Genomic DNA, 21,922 nt, shown 5'->3' on the forward strand with positions numbered 1-21,922 from the left:
AGCCACTTTACCGCCAAACCAATTTTAGCCATGAACAACCAGTCCTTTACCATCCAGATTCCTGAGAAATACTCAGTGAATGAAGGAATTTCAGAAAACTTATTTATTAAGTGAAAATACTAAGTAATAAATTAAGAGATTAAACCCAGATTATTTTTGTAGATAAATTATCTGCTAGGTTTAATCATAAAATCCCTCACACATATTGGAAGCTGCATATTGGAAGCTGCATTAAATATATATATATATATAAAGAAATGTTTTTTCAAGGTCTTAGCTTTAGCCTTAACATGCAGTACCTTCTCATAAGTACTTGTTCTCTGCTTGTCGTCCTTCTAATTTATTGGTCTGGAGTCTCATTTTAAAAGGTTCATTTTAAATATCCCAGAAAGAAATTTCAGCTTTCTATAATGCTGTAACACCGACGAAAGAAAACCTCATAAAAGAAGTGAAGTTATCGACCCAGCTTCTAAATGGCACAGAGTTAACGAAAGCTCTATTTTGAAAGTTTAGCTCAGGGATCTGCAACTGTTAGCTGGATAGTTACGGATATCTCTCCAGGTACCACTGAGTAGCTTTCAAACGACTGGAATCCTCCACGTCTGGAAGAAAGCATGTATGCATTGATTGTAGCACAAATGACCTTTAGAAAGAATATATATAATTTAAACAAGTGAGAACGTAAAACAATACTTGAATAAAATTCAAATAAAATTTCAAATTTATCATTTAGAAAGTAATTTATTAACCATAGTTAATGCTCATTAAATATACAGTAATGTTTAGCTATTACAACTCTCTGATCAAATATAAGTAAATAGGTTTATTAATAAATTATAAATATAGTTTTGCTTATCACTCCATGAGTTACAATGAGTCGGGAATTGTTCTTCATAAAGTGCCTCTTATGTGCTCTGTTGAGAGCTACATCATATATTTTTTAGATGTGATGTTAATCAGTCATATGGAGTTTCTGGTTAACGTTTTACCAATTTATTGATTTTTGTATACATAGTAAATTCATATTCAATTGGGGTTTTTTTTTTGTAAATGTGCAGCAGAAGAAGCTGAAAATGTTACGAAATTTCTAAACGAAACCACAGTTCAGTGGAGAAACCTATCAGTGGAGGTGAGAAGTGTGCGGAGCATGCTAGAAGAAGTAGTCTCTAACTGGGATAAATATAGCAACACAGTAGCCAGTCTGCAGGTCTGGTTGGAGGATGCCGAGAAGATGTTGGACCAACCCGAACATGCCAAAAAGGTAAGAGGAAACCGGTTGCTTTTGGATCTTCCCTGATGAAGTTGTGACTTAATTCTTGGTTTATTCAGTATGCTGTCAACTTATTGGACGGTTTCTGAACAGCTGCCAATTTCCTGTTCTAAATATCATTATTCTTATGAAATGTACTAATTGTTAGCAACCTTTAACCACGCTTAGGGTGCTTCATAATTGTTCAAAATTGTTGTTTTCTTGTTCAGGATTTTTTCCGCCACTTGCCTCACCTCATTCAGCAACACACAATGATGAATGATGCTGGTAATTTCCTAATTGAGACTTGTGATGACACAATTTCAAAAGACATTAAACAACAACTTCTGCTTCTCAATGGGAGATGGCGTGAGCTGTTCATGGAAGTCAAACATGTAAGTCAATAAAACACCAGCGTTGTTTTATTCCTTCATTGTTGTGCTCTAAAAAACATTTCCTTAGATATCTACATGATGGTCCCTCCTAACATCATGGGTTCACTACAGATCTTAGTTCCACTCAACAGTATTACGTTTAATTGATTAGTGTGCATGTCACCTCTTTTTATGCTGGTTTATAGATAAGAATATGTAATGGCAATTGGGCCCTTGGAAAATCTCAGATGGAGGGTCCCCATAACCTACAATATCTCTTTAGACATATTGGAACATTTTTTTCATGTCACACCAGTGAAAAAAGATAGTAGAGGGATCACACCAATGGTTGGTCTGTGGGTGGCTAAGAAAGAATTTCAAACTATATCTTAATTGCCGTATGCGGGATCTAGTGCTGGCTTTTCACCTGACATGAGCTCAATCCCATAACACCTCAGTTACCCCGTTGTCATGTCTCCAGAATGTTTCACTTCCAGGGGAGATGTGGAACATTAGGACTGTGAGAGGGGGAGATATAATGAGGACTCTGAGAAAGTGATGGTTGTGAGAGAGTGAGAGAGATTGGGATGATGGGGGCTGTGAAAGGAGGAGAGAGATAGGGAGAATGCTGTTGGCATGTATGGTGTTAGAGTCAATGTGTGCATGTTAGTCTGAGTGACTTTCTGCCTACCTATTTCAAGGCTAACTAGGGCTAACCCTGCCTAACATGGAGTTGCCCCTGACAATGCCACATCTCCATGAGAGGAAAATTCCAAGTTGTCATTAAAGAAGAAGAACGGAAGCTTGTGTTTTGGAGAATGTAGATATTTTAAGGCGTTTTTTTTTTTTTTTTTTTCCAGTATGCCAGGGAAGATGAATATGAAAGAGCAAAGAAGGAATATGCAGATGGTGTCATAGCCCTAGCAGCATTTGCAGAAGGAGGCAATGAACGAATTTCCACACCCTTAGAAGTGTCTTTTCTAAATGTCAAGATGTTTGTCCAGGATCTTGAGGCAAGTGTTTTGATATTATTTGATGAAGATTGATTGAAGGAGATTTGTCACAGTAAATAAAGCTTTAAGCTATATCAAATTTGTCATCTTTATTTTTCTTGCATTTTTTATGGCTTTACATTGTTAGGTTCGGTGAACCTTTACCCAATATTGTTAAAAGAACAAGGGCAAGTTGACAAATGTATTATTAGAAAGTATCTACCATTATTGTGTGACATTACTTTATTGGATGCAGGAAAAAAACCCGACAAGAGCGCAGAACAAATAAAACAAAATCACTTGCGCTGTTAAAGCGCCAGAATCCATAACCAAGCGTTGTCTTTTACAGGATATTAAACAGAAAATGCCAATCATAGAAGCACAATACAGGTCAGTAACGAGAATGGCTCAGCTTCTTACAAAGGAATCTCCTCAAGCAGAAGCCAGTGAGATGCTTGCAGCTGTCTCAAGAATTAAAGACCAACTTAACAAAGTAAGATCTGTGCAAAGTTTACTCCTTTTTTCACTACTTTTTAAGCATTTTCTTTTACTTTAAAACCATTCAATTTTTCACATAATTTAATTTTTAAGGCAATTGTATATTTATTATTTGTGTCTTACACTGCAGTGAACTTAGCCCAATCTTGTAGACACCACCATGACTCCTTATTATACTGCCTTGTAAGATACAATGCAATGGCTCCATCTTAATCACACGCTTACTCATAAAAGCTATGCAGAAAAGGACTTCATTAGACTAGCAGGACTTCGTTAGCATTGCTATAAAAGTGTTTGAGCATGAAAAGTCTTATTGCAGATATAAGAATGTAAAGTGTATTTTTGGAGAATTGCTACCTAAACCCAATATAAATATATCATACAGCTGAAGGAGTAAAGGCAGTTAATAAAAGTCCCAAATTGGGAATAAAACATCAAGCTATTCTGTAACTCTAATATGCTAACCTAAAATATAATATATTTGCTCTCCTTCTTTCTCTATTTTTATCTCTCTTATATATAAAGTTATTGTTTAGGCCTATGATTACTACTTTCCAAAAGACCTTGCAGTGAATTCCATAGTATTTATTATGAACTGTTTGTCGGCTTCCATTACTACAGATAAGGGAGCACTACCCGCCGCTGCTGTACGAATCCCAGCAGCTTCTCACACCGCTGGGGGAATTTGAGAACCAAGTGACCAATTTCTACGAAGCCCTTGAAAAGCTGAGCGAAATCATTTCAGTGGCAGACATAGATATGCAGTCAGCCTTCGTTTATAAACAAAAGCAACGGGTAAATAAGCAGTTTCAACATTTGCTTTTTTATTTTACGTACTTTTTAGATGATTTATAGTAAATCAAGACACATATTTTACATTCTATATTTCAATAAAAACATGATAACATTCATTTTTTTTGTTTTATATTATGTCTCTTGTTGTAGGAGCTGCTGGCTTACCAGGAAAACTGCAAAAAGGCACTAGGAATTATTGAGAAAAATGGCCAGGCTGTTCACAAGGCATTGGCCATCAGTAAATCCTTGCACCATTTTGACCGTTCTGCACTTCAAAAGAAAATAACTGATGCTCAAGCTGCTTTTCAGGTGATTTGCAGCTGATAACTTAATGCATTTACCATCTACCCCTATCTTTTTTTTTTATTTAGTCATTTTTGTTCCAGCTTTTAAACACTTAATTTATTAAACTCGGCACGTGTTGCCTATTTACCAGGAAAACCTGTGAGTCACGGTGCAGAGCAGAAAGCAATAAGGGAACGTCGTGTGACATACCTATAGGAACCTGCCTAGCAAAAGTGTGTCATATTAAAAAAAATAATGTTTAAAAATAATAAAAAAATGTGTATGCCTCCAATTAATTTTCTCATGTTCTCACGGATTTGTCCACTAGATCACTCTATATGAAAACAATACTAATTGTTCTTCACAATTTCATATTACATGAAGTTCACAAATGCTCTTCAGATTGATACACTCATATTGTGGTGTTGTTTTTTGTGGTGGGGTTACTTTTGTTGACTCATCCATCTTTATGCTACACAATTTTATTTTGATAGCTATTAAATTTCTTTTTTTCTGATTTTCTACAAGCCCCTGCACATGTTTTATTACTTTATCAAAATATGTAAGCATTAATCAGAAATGAATGGAATGCTATATTAATACCTTTTTTTTTAAATTATCACATACTTATCAGCATTCCTGTTTTTAGAGTTTTTTACTAGTCAAGTAGGAACAACAACACACACGCCATGGTTGCCACTGCCGATATTTTGGATCCTAAATTGAAAATAGAATAACAAAGAAGAGATCATGATTCCATTGGCTGCACTCTGTATGGCCAATTGAAAATAAGGCATGATTAAATAAAGTAGTTAACAAGTAGGAGCCTATTTTTTATGGGTGTCATATATAATTTGATCTGTGACTTGCTATTATTATTATTAGTAGTAGTAGTGGTATTTAGCACAAACAAAAATATTAGTCCTTATATTAATATTAATCAAAAAGAGGAGTGGAATTGGGGTACATAGATGATTTTTCCACGTTTCTACACGATCTCTTTCCTTCAGGCTTAGATTATTAAAAATACAAGCACGGTTCTTGGTTCCTTATCTTAATCACCTAAACCCTAGTATGTTTGAGATCACATACATAAATGCACTCGACTAGATTGATTTTACATTGTTTGCCGCTAAATTCACATATCACCAAAGCCACAAGTCTAGCATGACGATTTTGTTGTGGTGGTCAAACATGGTTTAAATGTTTGGAAATCATTTTTTTATCGCTCTATGGTTGAGTACCACAGTTTAGCTGGTTGACGCACTGATCACTAACCTTTTATTGTTCTAACTTGTCACAAGGACTAATTTACATCACTGGGACAGAATGTTTGCCTTGCAACTCCATTATAAAGTATCCCTAAAGAGAGAAATATAGAGAGCAGAGCCTTTTCGTGGCTTTATGATGGAGATAATAAAAGCAGCCTTGAAATTTCCTAGCATTAGGCTATCAAAACCAATCTTTACGCTTACACACCAGCTGCTTAGGGTGTTTAGTTGCCTGATGTATTAAGTACTTCAACAGTATGTTTGGACTTCACAGACATCCTAAAATATGTAGTAGAAATAATGCTGCAAGCTTTTCTATCCCTTTAAAACCCATCAATCCTTTCTAAGACACATATAATACATATGACACTGTTGTCACACATGTTTGCTTCCCTTACCCTTAATTGGAAAAGAGAAAATGGGGACATGGTCATCCATGTAAGACGGTCAGTTATGAAATGTGAATACCATTTGTAGTTAGAACTAGAGTAATACATGAGACAGTTCGCAAAATGCAATTCTACAAGTGGAGTTGGCTTAGCAGTACATAATAACAGAGGTTGTGACAACTGTAATGAGCCAACATATTAATCCTGCAGTATTGTGTTTTTTAAATATCAACAACCCTATAGAAAGTCTGGACTTTTGGTAACATCTTACTGTGTTCCTACACATGTGTCCATGAATGTGGTGTTAGTATGTGTTAATGGTTTCATGTATCTGTTTTCCTTCTATCCCCTATATTAATGCGTACGTTCTGCACTGTGTCTCATGTAAAATGCTTTATTGTAAGTGGTTTATTCCGGCTGGCATTATGGGTTTTCTTTTCAGTGAAACTGTTAAATGGTGCCCATGAATCATACTAGTCCTATATTTGTATGTAATGACATACCTTGTGGTTTGGCAAAGTTAATGATGTTTTATGTGCCTGTATGTATTGTACTTTTCTGCCACACTAACCATTATTTCTTAATTTTCCCGGAAAAAAAAATGGTTATAGGTCAAAATTCATTCACTACCTTTGTTAAGGGAATGCACTGGCAGGGATAGATATCATGTTTCACCTTATTGTGATGATTCAAGAGGTGTCCAACCGAAAACTAACATAAGCTCAATAAGGAAATTAAGAAAAAAAACACTATTAATTTTAAACTTTATCAAAATCCTGAAATCCAGTTGGTTGCTTGACAAAAGCAACACTCTATTTCTTGATTTGGTGGGATTAGTGGTGAGTTCCATCATGAACTCAGTATTGTTGAACAAAATTTGTTTTTTTTTTATATTAGGCCTTTCATGGATGGATTATTTTAACTTTCCAAAAGCAGATCTCTGCGCCATACTTATGATGTGTGTTTTGCTACTCTCAGAATCAAATCTTCATTAGCATTACAAATATGAACATCACATTTTTTTTGTTTTGCACTCAAGAACACAACAAAGAAATTAGCGGAATGGAAAAAAAGGGTAGAAGCTAATACCAACATGATGAAGAAATTTGAAGAATCCAAGGAGGAGCTTGAGAATGCTCTAAAAACTGCTGAAATGTACTTTAAAGAGAAGGGAAACCCAGAAGAAATGCTAAAAAAGCACACTGTAAGTAGACAACACCGTTCAGGCACCATAGCATGAACAAGCATGACAACAACAGGGTCTGTGTGTATCTGTTTTACTAAAAAAAAATAAAAAAATAATAATAATAATAAAAATAAAATAAAATATATATATATATGTTCATTTTGTGTGTATAGATATATATATATATATATATATATATATATATATATATATATAGATACAAAAATAGCAAATTGAGGTTCAGGAGAATGTATTCACTTTTAGTGGGTATCATAACAGAAATTCAAAGTTGTAGCCCCTGCACCAATATTCGTAAAGGTAGAACTTACATGATTTTGGTAGAAAAGTAGAATTTACATAATTTTGATCCAGATTTCAAGGTTTCAGGGTAGCCATATGCCTATCCCATGTATGTTTAAATTCCCTCTCTGTATTAACCACTATCTGCTGAGATTTTGTTCCACTTATCCACTTATCCACCACCCTCGCCGTGTCAAAAATGAAATGTCATGCGGTCTGCGACAAATAGTTGTATCATTGAACGTAGAAGCGGTTTCTGTATAGGATTTCTTATGAAAATTGGCTTTTAATGTTTCCACAGGAATTTTTCGGACAGTTGGATCAGAAGGTACTTAACACCTTCTTGAAAGCTTGTGATGAACTGACGGACATACTTCCTGAGCAGGACCAGCAACCTCTGCAAGAAACTGTCAGGAAGCTTCACAAACAGTGGAAGGTTTGTACCTAAGCGCAAACATTAGCACGCCAAGTTTGTCTGTTCACCGATAGAGCTGCATGTTTATTGGGTTGGGAATCTCGTATTATAATGAGTACTGTTTAGAGTAACAAAAAAAATCATTTTCAATCAAATTTTTGAATTCTCTTCTGTTTCATTCCAAAGGACTTTCAGAGTGAAGCACCCTATCATTTACTACACATAAAAATTGACCTAGAAAAGAACAGGATTCTGTCAACAGTTGAAGAGTGCAAAGCGGAGCTGGCTCGAGAGAACAAAATGCTTCCAGGGGAAGGAAGTGAAAAGATAATTAAAGAACACAGGGTGCGTGTTCTTACCATCTGTTCTCCTCACTGTCAAAGGGGCAGTGCAGAATGCAAAGCTATATCTATAGAAATAAAATTTTATTCTGTACGTCTATGTTACAGTTCCAAATTAGAGCTCTTTGTAGCCAATTTGAGATTAGCAAGGCAGAGATAACCGTCTCTTGCAGAAGATCGCATGCAGTTTGCCAAAGCTCATTTCCGACAGGTGTATTCAACGCATAAATCAAACTATGTTGTCAAACATTACAAAACCTGGATTGATCATTCTTATCATTCTCAACTCTAATAGCACTGCTGTTTAATTTATGTAGAATTGCTAGCAGGGCTTCAAAAGTCATATCAGAAACATCGCTGATATCTGATATAGCATACCTGACAACGTTCCTAGTTTCACCAAGAAGGCAAGAGTTGTGCCATCGTTGGGTTGCTCCTTCAGTGATGCACTTGAACAAAGCCAGAGATTTTGTACCTTAAGTGGGCTTTGTACATACATTGTAATTCTATACACAAAAAGTAAACCTATGTTTCAAAATTATATATATATATATGTATTACCATTCAAAGGTTTGGGGTCACTTTCCATGGAAAACAAGGACATTTCTAGCTGTGTAACATAGTTGCAAAAGGATTTTCTAATGATCATTTAGACTTTTAAACTTAAACTTGGATTATTGAAGACAACACGCCGTTGGAACACAGGAGCAATGGTTACTGATAAAGGGCTCTGTAACCCTATGAAGATACTCCATTAAAATCAGCCATTTTCTGCTACGATTGTCATTTACAACATGAACAACGTCTGCACTCTATTTTTGATCTACTTGATGTTATTTTAATGGACAAAATGTGCTTTTCTTTCAAAAACAAGGACATTTTGAAATGACCCCAAACTTGAACGGTAGTATAAATATATATAAAAACACAAAATGGCGAAAGGTATACTTATCTTCTCCATGACATCACCCATCATCCCTGCCCTACTGTCATGGTGCTGATAGCTGCTGATGTTGCTGTTATTGTTATGTTGTAGGCTTTTTTCAGCGAGAAAGGGTTCTACCAGCTGTGTGAAAAAAGATTACGATTAATTGAAGAGCTGTGTTTGAAACTACAAGACAGAGACCCTGTAAAGGGAGTGTCTGAAACTATCAAACGGGTAATGAGAGAACTGAGAGCTGAAATTGACAGCACTCATCAGATGCTGATGGCGCACCCAGACAAATGGAAGAACTTTAACGGCAGGTATGATCTACAGTGCTGAATACCGACAGAAATACTGCTTATATCAGGGGTGTCCAACCTGTCGGCCCTCCAGCTGCTGCAGGACTACATCTCCTACAATGCTCTTTCAGCTGAGTGCCTGATAGAGGAGTATGGGAGATGTAGTCCTACGACAGCTGGAGGGCCGCAGGTTGGACAGCCCTGGCTTGTATTAAAGGGACAATGCAATGCCCCATACAGACCTACCTAGCATATGTAAGCATGTTAATGTGATTCTTTACCTGTATAATAAATAAGTAAAATACTTACTTTGTTAAAAAGCAGCAGCTGCATCTACCATCCCCAAAGCTGCCTGCATTTGATACCAGTTCTAGCTTTAGTCATCAGTATATAAGTTTAAAAGACCAGTGGCACATCTGATTTAAAAAGTGGCCAGCTGAAAACAATACATTGTAAAAATAAATTTTCTTTAAAATAACTTTGTTTTTAATGTGATATAAGTAATTTAAAAAAAAAAATGGTGATTCTTCTTTAACATCATGTTTTCGGTCTGTCTTTTTTCATTTCAGAATTATTGAGTTATCGGACTGGATACTGGCCAGTGATAAAAAGCTAAAGCAAATAGAAAGCATGGCCAAGGATTCTGGAAAATATAAAGAACTGAAAGCTTTAGTACAGGTGACATGAGAACTAAACTTGTTACCAATAGATTTCTGACCCTTTCAGTTATTATATGGAAATATTATTTAAAAAAAGCTTAGATCCCACAGTTTCCGCTCATCTTAGGTAAATGGAACGATGGAGTTCCTACTAAAGGGAAACAGCATATGTCAAGTTTACAGGCTTAGTAGAGTAATACAGGTATTAGAAATGTTTGTTATTGGAATAAATATCCACTATTATTTGTCCAACCTATGATAAAACCTAATAGGGAGTGGGTTTAAACATGTAACCCCACTGTTCTGCTTTTGTTGGGCAGTGAGGCTGATGAGACACTTGGGAAGATCCTTAGATGTCCCCTGATTGGCATAGCGAGCTGTAAAATCAATGGATTTCTGTGTGCCCACATGGCCACCTCATATACCGATATGGGCTTACAGACTGGATATCATACCGAACAACAGACCTAAAGGGGCTCCTCTTTAACAGTATGTATTGTTGTTGCAGGAAATCAAACAACATGCCGTAAGACAAGAAGAGAACCTCAGCTTTTTGAAAGACAGGCTAACAGGTCTTACTGGGATTTCAGTTGACAATGAAGTGAAGAAACAGGGGAATGAACTTTCTAGGCTTTCCACAGATTTGAAGAGGCTTTTAGATCTTCTTTTCGAGGTGCGTTGTGTTTGAACAGGCTTGCAAAAAAATCATAAATACAATAGGGAGTGAATTTATATGCTGGAACAAAAACTCCAACACTGTACTTTCTGGGACATGCATTCATCCACATCTACTCACTTAAAACCAAATTAAAGGAGCTTACATGTGTTTGCGATTGTTATCCATTCAATAGGTGGAGAAGCTCTTAGATAGAGTCGGTGACTGTGTACAGTACAAGGAAGAAGTGGAAAGTGTGCTGAGTGAATTAATTTGCAGCTCTAAAGAAGCCCAGACAGAAGCCGAGAAAATACTGGATACCGAGAGCTTTGCAGAGGCTCAAGCATTGCTCCTACACTACCAGGTACAGGCATCAGGAAACTTGCTGTTGCTTGAAATCATTAAACGACATAATACATAAACAGAACGGGCCATAGAAAATGTACAGTATCATTGTACATTGAACCTTTTAAGGCATACAGCGATGTACTAACCGTCACTGTTGCTGTAGTCCTAATCTGTACCCTAACCCACCCTTCCCATAACGCTTCTCCCCTTTTAAAAAGAAAATCTAGTCCCTCATCCCACAGCATAAATCTGTGCTTCTTCCAGCAGCGATATCTGTCACTTATGTCCTCTGTTAGCTACACTCTGCATAGTGCTAAGATATGACATCATATACTTGATCTGAGCTCAGTTGCTTAGTGACACAGATCTCTGATCTCCTCTTCCCTGTTACCTTCCAATCCTCTGATGATGTCATCCTAAACTGAGGCTGATGCTATGTGGTCCAACATTACCCAACATTTTGTAATTTACAGTTGTAATGAAAATTCTCATATTTGAATGTATAGCTAATATTGAATGCTTAATTTGGGTTTTAGGTTGGTTACTGACTATTTTTTAGATGACCAGATTGTAGTCTTGAGTTGTAAGGAGTTGCATTGGTGCTATCACAAAAAAAAATACAAATTATGACATTTGAAGAGTTTAATGACTATAAAGTGCTAGGCCAATGGATGTCAATATGAAACAGGTTGATAATGAATGTTGTGTCCTGGTAATTGTAGCAAAATATGAAGACGATACGTTCAAAGAAGCAGGACGTCCAGGTCCAGATTGCGCGGGCAAAACAACTGCAAGACGATAAAGGTCTTTCTGGCTCCACTCAGGAGGATTTAACCAGAATGGAAGAGAAACTAGACAAAGTGGAAAAGGAAATGGCAAAACAGGAAGAGAACGTGCAGGTGAGTTTATATTTACAATATCTCAGTTATTGAACATGCCTGTTCCATGTGTCCCACAGGCCATCTGAAAACTCCACATACACTATTATGTCATATTATATTGTATATTCACTTGATGACCAGCAACACATCTAAAATGTAAAATGTGGCCAATATTGATATAGATAGTCTACTAATGCAGCAAAAGATTGGGGTTTATTCACTAAACCAGGATTGTTCATGAGAGTTGTACTTTAAAATGCTTTTGGGTCTATTTGCTAATAAGTCAAGTAGTTAAGGGTTAACGCAACTGACCAGACTTAACTGAGATTGCATGACACTTGCATGTCAACTCACATATTCACCAATATTACTGAAAAACATTTTTAGGGTCCATCCAGCAGTTCTTAATGAAGCTATCCAGTCTGATCCCAGAGTTGTGTGGAAGAGTGTATATATATATGTATATATCTATATCTATCTATATATATATATATATCTATATATATATATATCTATATATATATATATATATATATATATATAGATATATATATCTATATATATATATATATATATACATATATATATATATATATTCTAATGCACCTGTGGCTCCCAGTGGTTGGAGAATGTATTGCATCCTCCTTTGACTTGAGTTGAACCTTTAGACTTAATTATTTTTCTGCAGTTTTTTTCTCTTTCTGCAGAATGTTCACTTATCCCACAGTTGTGTTTTGACAATTATGTATGTTGGTATACCTTGTACACATTTTCATAAAATACTGTTTTCTGTTTTTTAGGTCACAATGAACAAGTGGGGGCAGATAGAAACTGGCAAAGATTCAATAACCCACTATCTGAAGGAGATGGGTCCCAACCTTGAACGTACCTTACATTTTGGTACTTTTGAAAGTCTATCATCAGAGCTACAAAAGACAAAGGTAATGTACCAATTATTTAGTACAAATAAACATACTAAAATGTTTTTTTGTTAGTAAAAACTGTCATTGAGTGTTAAACATATTGGCTTCTCGCAGATATATATTTTATTCTGAAAATTAAATATTTTATATTTGATACTGAGAGCTTCTTTTCATAACTGCAGTGGAAAACACATAGATTATTTGTTATTATTTTATTGGGTTTTCTGACGCGTTTGCAAAATCTTTATTATATGTTTAATTCTAATTACTTTTCTCATATGTTTTCTTCGTCATATCTTGGCTTGTGTTTCAGAACCGATTCAAAGCAGGTGAAATATCTCACACGTTTTAACTTTGCAGGGTTCTTTATTTACAATAAAATAAATAACACTAAAAAAGGTCAGTTTATCATAACCTAACAAACTCTGTGAACTTTACAAAGGGAAGTTAATAAGGTTTGTAATTACCCTACATAATAACGTAAGAGGTGTTAAGTTAAATTAGCACGACTGAAAAGTCAACAGGCTAAAGAGGCCAAAGTATGCGCGGGAACAAGTAATTGGAGATTAAATATGAATCTTATTATTAATTATTTTATAGGAGCATTGCAAGAAAGGCAAAGAAACATCAGTGCAAGCAAAAAGCCTGGTGAAGCAATCATCAGAGATAGAACTTGGCGCAAAGAGCAAGCAATGTCTTCAGCAGCAGACTAAGTCCATTGAGGAGAAGGTCAAGCAGGTTACAGAGACCCTTACTGAAAAGTAGGTGACATTCATTAAAGGTGCTCAGTGTTGATACATACAACAGTAGTAACATTTAGAATATGTATATTGCTTGTAGCAGTCATGACTCATGGCATCTCAGGGTCTCACATTACCCCGCAGTTTTATAGTGCCTGCAACTTATGTATATTGCTGGTGTGATGCAGTCGTCATTAACTTACATTTGTCAATGTTTTGATTTGGAAAGCAATACTTTTTGCTTCACTTTGATCAGGCATTAAATGGGTTACTCAGAAGTTTTTTTTTTTTTGTTAATTTCCAGTATCAACAAAATGGAAACAATGAAGCTGAAATGGGAGACATATGACCGGGATTTTGAGACTCACTCAAGTTGGATTTCAGAAAAACAAAAGGAGTTGACGGAGTTGGAATTCTCAGCAGCACTTCCAGAAAACAAAGTGATACGCATTCAGGTATTACACATGAAGTACATAAGTTATGGCCAATTTTATACAGACATATGCTCTGTAAAGGAACAGTGTGACTCAACAGTTGCGCCTTGCAACCTTCTGTCTTTCTGTAACGTAACAAATGCTCAACATATATTATATACATTTTGTATATTAAAGGAACAGTATGTCCTATAATGCCCCACCAATGAACACAGCATATTCTATGAAAGTACATTAGACCTTTAGACCTCCTGGACATATTGTGCGAGTCTTTGCTTACCAACAGTGAGTATAACGCATGTTTACAGTGGCAAGCAGAGGTGTCCTGCCGAACATATGTCCAGCAAGTCAGCTTAGGGGCAGAGAAAGAGGCAAAGGGGATGATTCTGCAGTATCAATCTATGTATATGCAAGGGGATGAAAACAATAATTTAAAGGTAACATCAAGCTATAATAAACACTAAAGTTGATGAAAAGGTGGAGAATGAAGACCCTATGTTACTCAATTGACATATACTGTGCACAACCTCACAGTATGTTTAGAACCTCAAAAAATGCTAATTCCATATAAGTCTGTATAGCAAATAAATTGGACTTAATTCAATTTTGATCCTGTAGGAAATCATTAAGGAGCTAGAAAGTGAAATGAATGAAGTAGCAGCTCTTGAAGCCAAAAGCCAGGAATTTGCTGAGTTCATCAGCTCTGCAGAATTGTCTCGAATCAAAGCTAGGCTGTCACAGATGGTCAAGCAGTCAGATGGACTTAGACATCACGCACGTCGGTTGGAAGAAAACATTTTGAGTAATGCCCTGCAGCGGCAGAAATTTGAAGAGACATTCAGACAGGTAACCTTATGCATTTGCATATGTTTTATATTAATTGAAACAAAATGCCTATCCTCTGTGTAAAAGTCAGTAATCATAGCTCTAAGTTTGACACCAAGCTTAATAGAAATCCTAATTTGGTCTTCAGGGGATACCCAAGTAGCAGAGATGAAAATGTGATTATCATTAAAAAAACCGGATGCTATCTTTCTTCTAACCTGAAAAATTACCTGAGAAATAGTAATTTTTTTACCTGATCATTAGGTTTCATTTAATTATTATGTGAGATCAGAATGAGTAATTTAATAGCAAAGTTCATTGCGATACATTGCAAAACTAAATGGTAAAAGAAGGCAAGCACTCATTTTGCTTCACGTTCCCATCAAAAATGGCAATTTTTCCAAGTAATTAGTATTTTTCTATGTTTATGGTGATTATGTCATAGCATTTATTGTAAATTCTCTTAATGGTTTGCATGACAGGTGCAGAATACTTTGTCTGATCTGGAAGCTTCTCTGTCCTGCCCTGTTAACAATTGCTCGTCTGCCGCTGATACATACCATGTCCTCCATTCACATCAGGTACAGTCTTGTAAAGATATAAATAAGCGAGAAGGTGATAAGGGGCTAAATAATATTAATTAAAAAGAAATGATGTGAAAAGATTAAAGTCTGCTCACTTGATTGAGTGGATACTCCCTTTAAAAAGAATAAACTTGTGAGAATGCAAGGAGCGCAAATAAATAGAGGTATTTATGAATATAACTTATAAATTTATATGACTTGTCTGGCGATTTTGCTTGAAGATCAAGTAAATAAATAGAAAATAGAGCAAATAACAACAATAGTGTTCTCTGTTTGTTCAAGTTAATTTTAACACCAGGTGATTATTTCACTTACACTTTTTTAGAGCAAAGCACTAGTGTTGGTATGGTTCAGTATATGTATGGATCTTGTGATGGCAATTTGCGACTTTTTCAGGGGGTAAGGCAGTATAGCGCAGCACCATGTTGCATCAAATAGCAAGCAATGTATCCAAAAACAGAAAACAGAAACAGACCATCGTGTATAAAGTTAAGACAACTCTAGTTTAATAAATCAAAAACTAAGTTTTTTTCAAACTTTTTTAAATGTATTTATTTAGCAAACAATGTATCCAAAAACAGAAAAGCAATGTATCCAAAAACAGAAACAGACCATCGTGTATAAAGTTAAGACAACTCTAGTTTAATAAATCAAAAACTAAGTTTTTTTCAAACTTTTTTAAATGTGTTTATTTAGCAAACAATGTATCCAAAAACAGAAAAGCAATGTATCCAAAAACAGAAAACAGAAACAGACCATCGTGTATAAAGTTAAGACAACTCTAGTTTAATAGATCAAAAACTACGTTTTTAAAAAACCTTTTTTTAATGTATTTATTTATAAATACCACATTATTTGCGCTCCTTGCATTCTCATATGTACAGTTCTGTAGAGGTCTGCATAGTGATTATCCAATATCGGAAATTTAGAATGAATAAAATATACAGTTTTTAACCAACATTTCTTCTAGAGCTTAACACTCTGCCCTGAAAAGAAATATGTTTTGTCAATACAGCCGAACAAATCTTGTACCCCAGAGTTTCCCAGCAGCAGTCGTAGCCCCAATAGAACATGTTTTCAGTTTTTCCTGAACTTTCATGATCATTGGCCAGGAAAGTAGCCACTGCTTTGGCCACCTTTGCTCAGCTGTGCCTTAACCCAGGTCGCACAACATCCTAGAACAATGCTATCCCACCAATCTGCTTTATGGCTTATGCCATGAACAAGCAGACAATATGGAGAATTTGTAGGCATCCCTTAATCTGTGTAAAAGCTATGAAAATAACCAATGTTTTATGTACTGGAACCAACATGCTGAATTATTGTTTGTCTTAGTCAAAATCAGCTTTGCCAGGCAATACTGATTGCCTAAAAAGGCTGATTACATTTTCCACATGAATAGTGCTAGTCTTTTTTTAGGACTGAGAGCGTATTCAGGATGAAATGTCTTGTATTCTGAAATAGAACATGATTCTGAAGTTCATGTTGATATTAAAAATTATCTGTATTGATGTGTCTCCTAATGACCAGGACCTCTGTCGTCATTTGGAATCATTGATGAACAAGATTCATTCTCTGGCTGCTAGTGCCCAAAAACTCACGAAGAAAGATAACGCAATACAGGACACGTTAAGCTTGCAGAAGCGACATGAGGTAGTCTCAGCACAAGCCAAGGAAAGGCTTGTTTTACTGGAGCAACTGCTGGCACAATGGCAGAGGTAAGTGTAGGACTTACAATGAAGACATATGTTCATGTACTGTGTGTGATTACAAAGTAGACAATTGGTTAAAAGTTGCTATTAGTGGAATGGGTGCCCATATCACGAAAAATCCACAAGCTATTAACGAATGGAATCATTAGTGCATACCAGTCATTAAATAATTCTGTTCTATACTAAAGTGAGGCTCAACTTGGTGTCTTGCGGCTCCAAGGCAATCAGCATTTTGTGGTATCAGCATTTTAATAACTAAATTAATATGTCCTTAAAGTACTATTTTGATAAACATGATTATTATCATTATTATTATTATTATGATTTATACTAAGTATGTGGCTAAATCACTCAAAATTGAGTTTCATTTAGCTAAAAAGTCTCATATTTTGACATTAATTAAACATTTTCTTGTATGTGGAACTTGCTGCTTTTTCATAATGTATAGTTAATGCAGTGAGATTACATTTTTCCTAAATCAGTCTCTTTACTTTAAAGGGGCTGATTTGCCATTTGGTGTTTCAAACCATTTGTTTAATGTTATCATACTCAGGCACGAGAAGGAGCTGTCATCCTTTATGAACTGGATAGAGAGAAATGAAGTTTTGCTCAGCAACAGAGATGACCGCTTTCCAGCAGACAGAGTAAAGCTACAAGTCGAACTGAAGATAATCCAGGTGTGTTCTAGTTTGCTGCAATTGACATAAATATTCTAACTGAATTATGTGTTGTTTTAAGCAGATCCCTTTTATAAACTTAATAGTTTTAAGACACAGAAACAAAAAAAACAAACAAAAAAAAAAAAAAGACTAGACTAGGTTTTTTTTTTAAATATTTAACATTTTGTTGTCAGGATGCACTGGCTGAGGTTCAAATACAAGCATCTCGATACACGGAACTGGTGCAGATATCCGAGCACCTGTACACCACCTGTTCTGAAAAGACCGTAGCGGAATTAAAAGAGAAGCTGGAGAAACTGGCTCACAGATGGAATGTTTTACCCCAAAATATTTCAAAAAGGTTGGTGATTGATTTTATTTTTGATCTATCAAAACATCCTGGCGATCATGCATTGTGTATAGCGTTTGGCATAAAAATAATAAGAAAAATAAGCTTTAACTTATTTTGAATGGGAACTTGTATACTGCCATGTAATCTTTGCATCCTTATTCAGAATTGGATTCGTATTTCACTGGGCCCTAGGCATGGTCCTAGGACTTCCAATGCTAGCCGTGATATTTAGACGTTAGCCAAAGTCAGTGTTCCTTTTGGTAGGGCCACACACTATGGTTCTTGGCTGTCTGATGGTATCCCATGTATAATTTAAGTAATGTCACGTTTTCTGGAAACCGAAAATCAATACTATTAGAGACACCATCTGTTGTATTATTTGTATGTTTAATCAGTAAAAGCTTTGGTTGCATGTAAATTTATTTCTGTTGCACAGAGCAAACTTTCTGGAGTCAATACTGGAGGAACACCAGAAATTGGATGCCCTGTTACTGCAATTGTCCCTATGGATTAAGGAATTTCTTAAAGAACTTGTAGTTTCTGCTGAGATCAACACTGCTGATCATCAAGCTGCTCAAAACCTCAATACGGTAAACTGTTTGACCTTCTCCAATTGAACCGCACTGAAAATATTAATGTTTTTTAGCTTCTTTTCGTAATGATACAAAATGAAACAATTTAGTCTTTTTTAATTGTTTTGTGATTTCTTTATACACAAACATGTTAACCAAATGTCACAAAGTGATAATACACCAGTGCACAGCATTTTGCAACATTAATAATAATTAATAAAGGGGTTTACAAGGTCTTTGGGCATACAGAGACAAAATGGAATGTCTTGTACAAAGAGCTATTCTAAAAAGAATGCTTATTACCCCCCCCCCATTCCCTATTTCTTTTTCCTATGTTTTTGTAGACTTTTTTCATTACTATATATCAATGCCCTGTTCTTTTGCCAATTATCTGTGATCTCATCAAAACCTCAGTTGGCTTTCCATCCAAAGTTACTGGAGCATAATACATTCTTACAGGCATATCCATAGTGATTGCCATTAAGGAACTGAGTTCAAAGTCTATAATAGTGACAGCATTCAACATTCTTCATTTACCTGCTAATAATACAAGGAAATACTTTGTATTGTCATTTTGCAAAAAGGTGCATAACATAAATAAATCACACATGTTGCTGATGTTTGTTTTTACTTTTAACAGCACAAAGTCACTGAGGTGAAGAAACAAGACCAGGAGATACACAACCTGAAAGGGCAACTTGAAAAGGTGTGCTCCTTCACCAGTTCAGAAGACCAGCCGCTATTAAAAGGACGAGTAGAAGACTGCATCCAACTGTTTGAGGAAGCAATTCAAATTACTTGTAGACGTCAAGAAGCTCTTTCCAAATTAGGAGAGTTTCTGGACATGCATACAAACTCTTTGACAGTTCTCCATCATTTAAAAGAGGCTGCAGAGACTACTAGTAGTTTGGATAAATCAACATCAGAATCACTTAAGAAAGAGCTCAATGATATTGTTCAAGAAATAGACCACTTAACATCCATGTCCATAACACTCGATGTGGCCCTTTCCAAAGCACAATGTCACTTGAGAAGTGGTGCTCATGAGCAGAGGACTTCATGCAGAGCCTTGGCCGATAACGTAAATTTGGAACTAGAGAGAGTACAAACAGTCCTTGGAAACAAACAGAGTGAAGCAGAGGCACTTGGAGCTCTGTGGAAATCATTCATTGATTGCCGTGATACACTCCTAAAAAGAATAGAGGATATTGAAGAAAAAGCAGACAATGAGGAAATGAATGATCCAATCCTTCAAGCACTTCAGCAAAGGTAATAACCAAATCAAAATCGGTATTATGTCATACAACAATCACTACTGGTCTGAGGTTAGTTATAAAGTCTATAAATGTGAATTTTGTTAAGCTCTGTGATGAATATACACATCATTTCTACACTACGGTTGTAGATGAAATGATTGTTTTATTTTGTATAACTACAGACTTACATTTTTTAATGAACTGGAGGAAGAAATTAACTCTTATGAACACGAAAAGCAGTGGCTGATGGACAAAGCAAAGCAGATAGCGCAAAAAGATTTATCTCGGGCTTCGGAAGCAGACAAAGAGCTGAACGGATTGCTAATTATCTGGGAGGATACGCAAAAACTAATCAGCGAAAGGTAAGGGTCATTCTGTGATGACTTATGACCCAGTGATTCTCAAGTGTATATTTATTTCACAATGTATTTGGTAGTTACCTTCAATACTTATCTTAGACTGTCATGGTGAATGGCTAGTAGTGGACATTATAGACACAGTAATGTTCACATCAAGCATATCCTATTCACTGAGAACCATATAATATATCATGTTTTGTTCCAGGTGGTATTATATGTTCTGCTGTGGGTAATTTCAATAATAATTAGCAAGTCATCATGGAATTATGATATTTCATTTCAGCCAAGAACAATGCACGATTCTGATAGATCTCATGAGAGACTACGAGCAACTGAAATCTACTGTAACCAAATTTATTGAAAATGCTGAAAACATGATCACAATCAAGTCAACATTAAAAGATCAGGAAGACATCCGGCGTACTATGGCAAAGGTGAAAATAGCAATCCAAAGTATTTCTGGTGGATACCTTTATTGTTCTAACTGTTTAAGTGAAAATTTCTGAATGGAAGGCCTTCCTTGTCTTATTGTAACAAACAGATCTTCAGAAAACAGCTAGTATTGCCCTTGTATGTATTTGTATAATGTTATCATATCCCCTCTAAGATGCCTTTTTTCTAATGTAAATAAATTCAGTTCCCCTAGTCTTTCTTCGTAACTTTTACTTTGATGAGTGTTTTGAGCAAGAATTATCGCTTGTTCTTCGGATGGCTAACCCTAGCATGTCTTGTTCTGTCCAGCATGAATCTGCAAAGGATGACCTTAACGAGAACCAGAAAGTTCTGGATGACTTCACCAACAAAGGCAAGCACTTGCTAGTTGAGCTCAAGAGGATCCATGGCTGTGACACTCGGCCGGTGAAAACGGATATTGACTACTTTATGGATCAGTGGCTTGATGTAAGAGACATGAAGTGTGATTTATAAAATTCAGATATTCTCATATTTACCAAACTATTCAGTTATGTGAGAAAACAATACGTTCTGTTCAATCTGTTCAAAAGAACTTTAGAAGGACATTATATCTATTGTCATCAAGCAATACGTTCAGAGTGGTTTCTTAGGAGTGTTACTTAAATATCACATGACTCCCCTTAATGGATTCCTGTAAATAAAAACATATGTTTTTCCATAGTGTATTGTCTTTAACATTCAGTACATATAAGCAGGGCATAGTTTGCCTAGCGTTAGTCATGGGCCAAACAGGCAGATTGGTTAAGCTAATATGTACCTGCCTAGCACCCTTAAAAGCAACTCTGGGCCTGAAAATAATGTTGCACAAGACTAGTATGAATTTAAAAAAAATATGAATTATTATTTCCATATAGTGCTGACTAATCATGCATGTATATCACACCCATCTGATGAAACAGGTGCTGGAGAGAATAGATGATAACTTGGAAAGGCTAAGTGTGAGTCTAGCCTTATGGGAAGATGTCCTGAACATTAATGATGAAATTGATGGGTGGTCCAGCAGCTCCATATCACAGATGAACGAAAATATTACCAGCCTGAATAACAGTCAGCAACTTAAAACGTGCCTTGAGGATTTTCAGGTTTGTGATTATGTGCTACGAATATCACCATAAATTAGATTTATGACATGATTACCGAAAGAGTTATGTCCATTCCTAATAATTATAA

General features: G+C 35.8%; 1 protein-coding gene across 1 annotated transcript in view; it reads left to right on the forward strand.

Moving 5' to 3' along the window:
• Window positions 1-2,964: 2,964 nt before the first annotated feature.
• LOC149289873 (nesprin-1-like) overlaps window positions 2,965-21,922 on the forward strand; it is a 129,969-nt gene continuing 111,011 nt past the window's right edge. Inside the window, exons 1-25 of the mRNA XM_089490176.1 lie at window positions 2,965-3,108; window positions 3,735-3,908; window positions 4,059-4,217; window positions 6,893-7,057; window positions 7,641-7,775; window positions 7,941-8,099; window positions 9,132-9,340; window positions 9,889-9,997; window positions 10,487-10,651; window positions 10,830-10,997; window positions 11,704-11,880; window positions 12,663-12,803; window positions 13,386-13,546; window positions 13,830-13,980; window positions 14,578-14,805; window positions 15,267-15,365; window positions 16,899-17,086; window positions 17,634-17,757; window positions 17,934-18,100; window positions 18,528-18,681; window positions 19,304-19,932; window positions 20,102-20,281; window positions 20,562-20,712; window positions 21,020-21,178; window positions 21,652-21,834. Of these exons, the coding sequence (XP_089346302.1) occupies window positions 2,980-3,108; window positions 3,735-3,908; window positions 4,059-4,217; window positions 6,893-7,057; window positions 7,641-7,775; window positions 7,941-8,099; window positions 9,132-9,340; window positions 9,889-9,997; window positions 10,487-10,651; window positions 10,830-10,997; window positions 11,704-11,880; window positions 12,663-12,803; window positions 13,386-13,546; window positions 13,830-13,980; window positions 14,578-14,805; window positions 15,267-15,365; window positions 16,899-17,086; window positions 17,634-17,757; window positions 17,934-18,100; window positions 18,528-18,681; window positions 19,304-19,932; window positions 20,102-20,281; window positions 20,562-20,712; window positions 21,020-21,178; window positions 21,652-21,834 (4,464 nt within the window). The 5' untranslated portion in view covers window positions 2,965-2,979. The remainder of the gene's footprint in view (window positions 3,109-3,734; window positions 3,909-4,058; window positions 4,218-6,892; window positions 7,058-7,640; window positions 7,776-7,940; window positions 8,100-9,131; window positions 9,341-9,888; window positions 9,998-10,486; window positions 10,652-10,829; window positions 10,998-11,703; window positions 11,881-12,662; window positions 12,804-13,385; window positions 13,547-13,829; window positions 13,981-14,577; window positions 14,806-15,266; window positions 15,366-16,898; window positions 17,087-17,633; window positions 17,758-17,933; window positions 18,101-18,527; window positions 18,682-19,303; window positions 19,933-20,101; window positions 20,282-20,561; window positions 20,713-21,019; window positions 21,179-21,651; window positions 21,835-21,922) is intronic.

The sequence above is a fragment of the Sceloporus occidentalis genome, unplaced genomic scaffold (genome assembly GCF_023333645.1).
Source record: "Sceloporus occidentalis isolate IW3139 unplaced genomic scaffold, rSceOcc1.0.p SCAF_42, whole genome shotgun sequence".
NCBI lineage: Eukaryota > Metazoa > Chordata > Lepidosauria > Squamata > Phrynosomatidae > Sceloporus > Sceloporus occidentalis.